Below are 9,353 nucleotides of genomic sequence, written 5' to 3'. Positions count from 1 at the left end.
CCAAATATCATCATTAACTCGAATACGCTGGATAGCTTCAAACATAGGTTGGATGCTTATATGAGCAATAGGGGTTTGGTGTAAACGGGACTGCCCAGTATGGGCCAATAGGCCCGCTGCAGTTTCCTCCATTCTTATGTTCTTATGTTCTTATGAATTAAGCTGGGTTGACCAATTTTCTGGTGACCCTGAATTTTATTGTAAATACGGAAGAAGGAAGACGTGAAGAAAAACACCGATGGAGATGATAAACAGAAGAATAAGAAGAAACGAAAGAAGACATAGAGCAAAATTAAATAAATGAAGGAGGAAGACACTAGTAATAACTTATGTATACAAATGATGCAATTAGTTTACTGAAAACTTAAAAAAAGAGACATTTCCTGACAGCACCTACCCCCTCCTGACAGCACCTACCCCCTTCTGACAGTCTCCTGACAGTCCATACCCCCTCCTGACAGCACCTACCCCCTTCTGACACTCTCCTGACAGTCCATAGCCCCTCCTGACAGCACCACCCCCTTCTGACACTCTCCTGACAGCCCATACCCCCTGACAGCACCACCCCTTCTGACACTCTCCTGACAGCACCTAACCCTTCCTGACACTCTCCAGACAGTCCATACCCCCTCCTGACAGCACCTACCCCTTCTGACCTCTCCTGACAGTCCATACCCCTCCTGACAGCCCTTACCTCCTCCTGACAACACCTCCTCAGGTCCACCTGTGAGACAGATAAGTTCACCAATATATTTCGTATCTTCAAGACGTTACTGGTCATAAACAACATGTGTGGCGATAACCCTAAGATGTTCGCCTCCTCCTCCCCTCTTCCCCTCACCCTCCCCTCTTCCCCTCACCCCTCTTCCCCCCTCCTCCATCTTTTAACTCTTAGCCACTTCACCTCTGCCCACCCCTTCTCAACCCCCCTCCTCCTCGTCGTGGTGGTGGGGGGGGCTAATGGTGGAGGGGGTGGGGAAGCTGTGAGGAAGGTTGTGGTGGGGTTGGGAGGCTGTGTGAGTGGTGGTGGGGAAGCTGTGGTGGTGGTGGTGGGGAGGGTGGGGAGGCTGTGGTGGGGGTGGGGAAGCTGTGGGGAGGTTGTGGTGGGGGTGGGTAGGCTGTGGTTGGGGGAGGTTGTGGGTGGGGTAGGTGGCTGTGGTTGGGGTGGGGAGGGTGGTGGGGGTGGGGGCAACAGTGTGGGGCAGAGGAAGGTGATATGATGAGTCAAGTGCCAAGTTATCTAGGTGAGGCTCGTGGCACTATCCTCCCCCCTCCTGCCAACTATCCTCCTTCTCCCCTTCCCACCCTCCCCCTCCCTACCCACCACTACCCTCCCCGTCCCCTACAATACTACTCCTCCCTCCCCACTACCCTCCCCTTCCACTCCCCACTACTTTCACATTATCCTCCCCACTAAGATCCCTCCCCTCACCCCTCACAGTTCTCCCTATGCCCTGGGTATCTCTCAGTCCCTCACTATCTCCCATCATGTCTCCGTCACTCAGCCCACATGGTCACTCAGCCCACATGGTCACTCAGTCCACATGGTTACTCAGCCTTCATGGTAACTCACCCGCCATGCTCACTCACCCCATCGTCACTCAGCCCCCATCGTCACTCAGCCCCTTATGGTCACTCATGGTCACTCACCAGGTCATCACGGTGGCAGAGAGGAGTAATAAGCCTTTCACCATCACCAAAACAAGATAGACCCATTACCTAACACCACTCCCACCAACACCTGTCGTTAATTATTACCTCACCTGAGCACCTCACCTGGATAAAGAATAAACCAACTTAAAATTAATACTGTTAGTTAAAAGTCGGTGTCAATTAAACCTCGATATCATGAATTAAACCTCGATATCAACAATTAAACCTCGATATCAACAATTAAACCTCGATATCAACAATTAAACCTCGATATCATCAATTAAACCTCGATATCAACAATTAAACCTCGATATCAGCAATTAACCTTGGATCTATAGTATTAATTTGGTTTATGTCAATTCCTATCTGGTCCGTAATTGTATTTGCTTGTTTACAATAATGTTTTGTGTGTTGTTATTGTTTATGTCTCATTACATCGACATAAACATCTTAAGAACACGTAAACACATTCTAGCACACACATACACACACGTCCTAGGAAACATTCATATACATACACACGTAATAATACATATATGTATACCTACTACCACATAAATGAATACACAATACTCACAAATCATTTCTGTACTTGGCCATACGTTGAGAACACCTCCATATCAATAGTGGTAGTGGTGGTGGTAGTGGTGGTGGTGGTGGTAGTGGTGGTGGTAATGGTGGTAGTGGTGGTGGTGTGTTAAGAGTCATAGACCATTCCTCACCTGTCACCTGTAATGAAGTAGATCTGTTTTATTCATTTATTCGAATAGGATAACTTACAAGGCATCTTCTACCCTCCATTATCATCACCCGCCCACACCCCTCACACACACGCCCACACCCTTCAGACCCACCCACACCCCTTACACACCCATATCTGAGCCCCATTCCTTTCCCATTTCTCCATCCCCTCCTCCATTCTAACCCTTCCATCTTCCATTCCTTCATCTCCTCCTTTATTCACCTTCTCAAACTCCCTCTCATTTCAGACAACTTCCTTTCCCTTCATCTCCTCCTCCACCAATCAGACGAGGCAGATCTATACACCACAAGTTATAGTATATATTATAAAAAAAAATCTTTGTTATATACACAGTGAGATAAACGAGGCACGTATAGGTAGATATACGTGTGTCCTTTATGTACTTATATATGTACGTGTCCTTGTACTATATACCATACGTAGCAAGATGCCCGTGTCCTTGATTTATCTAAGTAGTTCAAATCAGAGCGAGATTATCAGGGCCAGAGCCAGCAGCGCCATGTTTAAAAGTCCAGCTGCCGTGTGTGTGTGTGTGTGTGTGTGTGTGTGTGTGTGTGTGTGTGTGTGTGTGAAAGATAAACCTTCAACAGCCAGACACGTGACGGGAGTAGGTTCATTATCTAACCTCCAATCATTAGGTTAGGTCAGGTCAGGTCAGGTCAGGTTAGGTTAGGTCTCTCTCCCTAAATCGTGGCCCCTGATTTCTCTCCTCCACGATAATGAGCCTCGTTATCTGCAGGTAAAATGCTTCTTCTCGCTAATCTATCATGTCAACAGGAAGTGTTGTTAAGTGTGGCGAGGTCTTGAGGGGCGAGGTCTTGAGGGCGAGGGTCTTCGAGGGCGAGGTCTTGAGGGAGCGAGGTCTTGAGGGGCAGGTCTTGAGGGGCGAGGTCTTGAGGAGCGAGGTCTTGAGGGCGAGGTCTTGAGGGCGAGGGTGAGGAGCGAGGTCTTGAGGGGCAGGTCTTGCGGGTCTTGAGGGCGGGGTCTTGAGGGGCGAGGTCTTGAGGGGCGAGGTGTGAGGGGCAGGTCTTGAGGGGCGAGGTCTTGAGGCGAGGTCTTGAGGGGCGAGGTGAGGCGAGGTGGGGGCGAGGGTCTTGAGGGGGCGCAGGTCTTGAAGGAGCGAGGTCTTGAGGCGAGGTCTTGAGGGCAGGTCGAGGTCTTGAGGGGCGAGGTCTTGAGGGCGAGTCTTGAGGGGCGAGGTCTTGAGGGCGAGGTTTTGAGGGCAGGTCTTGAGGGCGAGGTCTTGCGTGGCGAGGTCTTGAGGGGCGAGGTGAGGAGCGAGGTCTAGAGGGAGAGGTCTTGAGTGGCGAGGTCTTGAGGGCGAGGTCTTGAGGGGCGAGGTCTTGAGGGGCGAGGTCTTGAGGGGCGAGGTCTTGAGGGGCGAGGTCTTGAGGGAGCGAGGTCTTGAGGGAGCGAACTCCTTCAAGATAATGCCAAGAAAATTCTGATCTTAAAAGGTCATGGAGGTTATAGCCAAGATGATAATGTTACAAAAATTATAATGGTTAATGTTACAAAAATTATAATGGTTAATGTTACAAAAATTATAATGGTTAATATATGTTATAACCAAACGGGTAATGTTTAATGGACGATTATAACCGAAATGTTTAAAGTTAGAACCAAATATTACAATGGCTAATGTTTAATGAATAATAAAACCAACAAATCTATATTATAACCAAAATAAAAATAGTTCATGTATAACCAAATTGACAACGTGTAGCAAATAATGTAACTAAAGAATTTAATGTTATAACCAAAATACCAAAATTAATTGTTTTTTCTGTCAGTGTCGGATTGATTTAAATAACAATAAATATAAGTGTATCAACATTATTATCAAGGGGGGGGGGGCAGTGTATCACAGAGGCTACGGTAAGGAGGGGTTAGGTTAGGTTGGTGTTAGGTTGGTGTTAGGTTAGGTTGGTGTTAGGTTGGTGTTAGGTTGGTGTTAGGCTGGTGTTAGGTTAGGTTAGGTAAACAATAGAGAAGGGAAGGAATGGGGAATGAAGCTGAGGAAAGGGTGGGAAGGGGAGGAGGAAGAAAAAGAGGGAGGGGTGGAATGGAGTGGAGACTTAGGGAAGAGGAGGAAGGGAAGGAGAAGAAGAGGATGGGGAAGGAGAGAGAAGAGGCGAGGGGAAAGGAAGAGGGAGGAGAGGGAGAAAGGGGAGGGGGAGGGGAGGGTAGAACAGGACCGTCGGGAACAATTTAAGTTATCATGACGCAGGTACAGTGCTGTGTTATGACGCAGGAACAGTACTGTGTTATGACGCAGGTACAGTACTGTGTTATCAAGACTCAGGTACAATAGTGTGGTATGACGCAGGTACAGTACTGTACGTGTGTTTATGACGCAGGTACAGTACTGTGTTATGACGCAGGAACAGTAGTGTGTGCTATGACGCAGGTACAGTAGTGTGTTATGACGCAGGTACAGTACTGTGTTATGACGCAGGAACAGTAGTGTGCTATGACGCAGGTACAGTAGTGTGTTATGACGCAGGTACAGTACTGTTTTATCATGACGCAGGTACAATAGTGTGGTATGACGCAGGTACAGTACTGTGTTATGACGCAGGAACAGTACTGTGTTATGACGCAGGTACAGTACTGTGTTATCATGACTCAGGTACAATAGTGTGGTATGACGCAGGTACAGTACTGTGTTATGCGCAGGCACAGTAGTGTATGACGCAGGTACAGTACTGTGTTATGACGCAGGAACAGTAGTGTGCTATGACGCAGGTACAGTACTGTGTTATGACGGTACAGTACTGTGTTATCATGACTCAGGTACAATAGTGTGGTATGACGCAGGTACAGTACTGTGTTATCATGACGCAGGTACAGTACTGTGTTATCATGACGCAGGTACAGTACTGTGTTATCATGACTCATCAACAATGTGTGGTATGACGCAGTACAGTACTGTGTTATCATGACGCAGGTACAGTACTGTGTTATCATGACTCAGGTACAATAGTGTGGTATGACGCAGGTACAGTACTGTGTTTTGACGCAGGTACAGTACTGTGTTTTGACGCAGGCAGTGCTGTGTTATGACGCAGGAACAGTAGTGTGTTATGACGCAGGTACAGTACTGTGTTATGACGCAGAACAGTAGTGTGTTATGACGCAGGTACAGTACTGCGTTATGACGCAGGAACAGTAGTGTGTTATGACGCAGGTACAGTACTGTGTTTTGACGCAGGTACAGTGCTGTGTTATGACGCAGGAACAGTGCTGTGTTATGACGCAGGAACAGTAGTGTGTTATGACGCAGGTACAGTACTGTGTTATGACGCAGGTACAGTACTGTGTTATCATGACGCAGGTACAGTACTGTGTTATCAGGCAGGTACAGTACTGTGTTATGACGCAGGAACAGTAGTGTGTTATGACGCAGGAACAGTGCTGTGTTATGACGCAGGTACAGTACTGTGTTATCATGACGCAGGTACAGTACTGTGTTATGACGCAGGAACAGTACTGTTATGACGCAGGAACATAGTGTGTTATGACGCAGGTACAGTACTGTGTTATGACGCAGGTACAGTACTGTGTTATCATGACGCAGTACTAATCATGACGCAGGTACCTGTGTTATCATGACGCAGGTACAGTACTGTGTCATGACGCAGGTACAGTACTGTACATGTACGCATGTGTTATCATGACGCAGGTACAGTGTGTGTTATGACGCAGGTACTGTGTTATCATGACGCACAGGTGTGTTACAGTACTGTGTTATCATGACGCAGGTACAGTACTGTTTATGACGCAGGTACAGTACTGTGTTATGACGCAGGTACAGTGTGTGTTATCATGACGCAGGTACATACTGTGTTATCATGACGCAGGTACGGTATGTGTTATGACGCAGGTACAGTACTGTGTTATGGCGCAGGTACAGTACTGTGTTATGACGCAGGTACAGTACTGTGTTATGACGCAGGTACAGTACTGTGTTATCATGACGCAGGTACAGTACTGTGTCATGACGCAGGCAGTACTGTGTTATCATGACGCGTGCAGTACTGTGTTATCATGCGCAGGTACAGTACTGTGTCATGACGCAGTGTACTGTGTTATCGTGTGTTATCTGTTGTCTCCTCAGCTTGTGCCTCTTGTTATCACCAGATGTTGTTAACTTAATCTTGAGGCATTACGTCCCCGTGGCGTACTGTGACCTGTGGCACTGTGACCCCTGTGGCACTCTGGCGTCCACTGTGACTCCTGACCTGTCTCCCGCACGGCACTCTGGCAACCTGTGGCACTTTAACTGTCCCATGGCACTGTGACCTCCCGTGGCACTGTGACCTCCTGTGGCTATGTGACCTCCCATGTGGCACCCATGGCCCTGACCTCACCGTGACCTCCCGTGGCACTGTGACCTCCCGTGGCACTGTGACCTCCCGTGACCTCCTGTGCACTGTGACCTCCTGTGGCACTGCACTGACCTCCGTGGCGCGCCCGCCACTGTGACCTCCTGTGGCACTGTGACCTCCCGTGGCACTGTGACCTCCCGTGGCACTGGATCTCCCATGGCTACCATGTGATCTACCATGGCACTGTGACCTCCCGTGGCACTGTGATCTACCATGCACTGCCTGTACACTGTGACCTCCCGTGGCACTGTGACCTCCGTGGCGCTGTGATCTCTCTTGATCTTGATCTACCGGCACTGTGACCTCCCGTGCACTGTGATCTACTACTGCCACCTCCCCGTGGCTCTGTGATCTGCGACCTCCGTGGCACTGTGACCTCCCGTGGCACTGTGATCTCCGTGGCACTGTGACCTCCCGTGGCACCTCTCCCGTGGCACTGTGATCTACCGTGGCACTGTGACCTCCGTGGCACTGTGATCTACCGTGGCACTGTGACCTCCCGTGGCACTGTGATCTACCGTGGCACTGTGACCTGACTGTGATCTACCGTGGCCTCCCGTGGCCTCCCATGGCTTTCTCGTGACTCCTGGTCTACTGCACTGTGACCTCCCGTGGCACTATGATCTACCGTGGCACTGTGGCCTCCCTGGCACTGTGATCTCCCTTGGCACTGTGATCTCCGTGGCACTGTGACATCCTGCTATGGCAGCACTGTGACCTCGTGGCACTGATGACTTACTGTACTGTGGCACTGTGATCTACCGTGGCACCAGGACCTCCCGTGGCACTGTGACCTCCCGTGGCACTGTGACCTCCCGTGGCGCTGTGACCTCCCGTGGCACTGTGACCTCCCGTGGCGCTGTGACCTCCCGTGGCACTGTGACCTCCCGTGGCACTGTGATCTACCGTGGTACCATGGCACTGTCATTAAGAGATCGGGAAACTAATCCGGAATCAACACAGTACTGAGTTAATTAAGCAGGATTAAAATACAACCTTGAGATCACCTGAAGATTAACTACCTTAACGCTAACCTAACCTAACGCTAACCTAACTTAACCTAACGCTAACTTAACCTAACCTAATTTTATTATAACTTTATACGTGAAGCAAACTTGTCACCAGTCCCCTCCCCCATCTTCCAAATGACCTGGTTTACAAGGTTGACCTTTCTCCTCCCACCTCATAGTCTACCACGTGACCTTTTGAGACACGATGACCTGCCCTACATAGTTCAAGTGACCTGATGTAGGGTGGTCACATGCACCCCTCAGCCTTCATGCTCCCCCTCCTCCCTCCTCCATGCTCCCCTCCTCCCTCCTCCATGCTCCCCTCCTTCATACCCCCTTGCCCCTCCATGCCCTCCCCCCTCTATGCCCTCTTAATACTTATCGTCCACTTGACATACTCACTATTTTAACACTACAGTGCTGACGGAGAGAAAATGCACCTATCAGTCAGTTCAGTCAGTTCAGTTGCTCTCTCTCTCTCTCTCTCTCTCTCTCTCTCTCTCTCTCTCTCTCTCTCTCTCTCTCTCTCTCTCTCGTAACCAGCTTCCTTGTCAGCTCTCCTCTCCTCTTCTCTTCTCTTCTCACCTGTTGTATTACTAATGAGTATTCCTTCATCCTTTTCCTCTTCCTTTATCATTTCCACCTCCTCCCCACACACTACTCTCTCACCACCACAAGACTAAAACAGTTAACCAATCTCTTATCTTACCTGGTAGGGAGGAGCGTCACCCCAAACACCTTTACTCTGATAAAAACCACATTTCTTAGGGATTTACCAAAGGGATTTTAGGGAGATTAACGAGCCCAGTAAACAGTCGTAAAGTATCTTAGGTGTGAGGGATTTAGCTGGGATTTGGCTGGGATTTAGCTGTCTTATCAATCCCATCATTTTACTTGAGGGATTTCCTTCTCCTAAGTAAGTTTTAGAGAGCTTTCATACCGATGGTCGAGTATCGTGTATAATATATCAAGAGGTTGACCTTTAAGGACCATCGTGGATTAGCATTGTGTTCATTCACGTGTCATCAACCCCCCCCCCCACACCTGTAGCTTATAAGAATAGTAACTTGGTTTGATAAATAAAAACAACAATAAAAGTATACAACAGGTAGGGTATCTTTCAGTACACACACACACACACACACACACACACACACACACACACACCAAACATTCACACATAACCAAATCCACACCAACACCCAGTATACATAACATCCACACCAGCATACATAACATCCACACTCAGCATACATACATCCACACCACCATACATCCACCAGTATACATAGACCCACACCAGCATACATAGACCCACACTCAGTATACATAGACCCACACTCAGTATACATAGACCCACACTCAGTATACATAGACCCACACTCAGTATACATAGACCCACACTCAGTATACATAGACCCACACTCACTATACATACATCCACACTCAGTATACATAGACCCACACTCAGTATACATAGACCCACACTCAGTATACATACATCCACACTCAGTATACATAGACCCACACTCAGTA

General features: G+C 48.5%; 1 protein-coding gene across 1 annotated transcript; it reads right to left on the bottom strand.

The window, feature by feature from the left end:
• Positions 1-3,173: 3,173 nt before the first annotated feature.
• LOC121869838 lies at positions 3,174-8,454 on the bottom strand. Its single transcript, XM_042371406.1, has 4 exons — positions 8,403-8,454; positions 7,547-7,709; positions 6,589-7,321; positions 3,174-3,860 (listed from the first exon to the last, which is right to left on the bottom strand). Exons 1-4 carry the CDS (start codon positions 8,452-8,454, stop codon positions 3,174-3,176), a joined length of 1,635 nt encoding a protein of 544 aa, XP_042227340.1.
• Positions 8,455-9,353: the final 899 nt, after the last annotated feature.

Source organism: Homarus americanus, unplaced genomic scaffold (genome assembly GCF_018991925.1).
Source record: "Homarus americanus isolate GMGI-L3 unplaced genomic scaffold, GMGI_Hamer_2.0 scaffold33458, whole genome shotgun sequence".
Taxonomy (NCBI): Eukaryota; Metazoa; Arthropoda; class Malacostraca; order Decapoda; family Nephropidae; genus Homarus; species Homarus americanus.
Note: the sequence above shows the minus strand (reverse complement) of the source record. Positions and strands in the feature narration are given on the sequence as shown.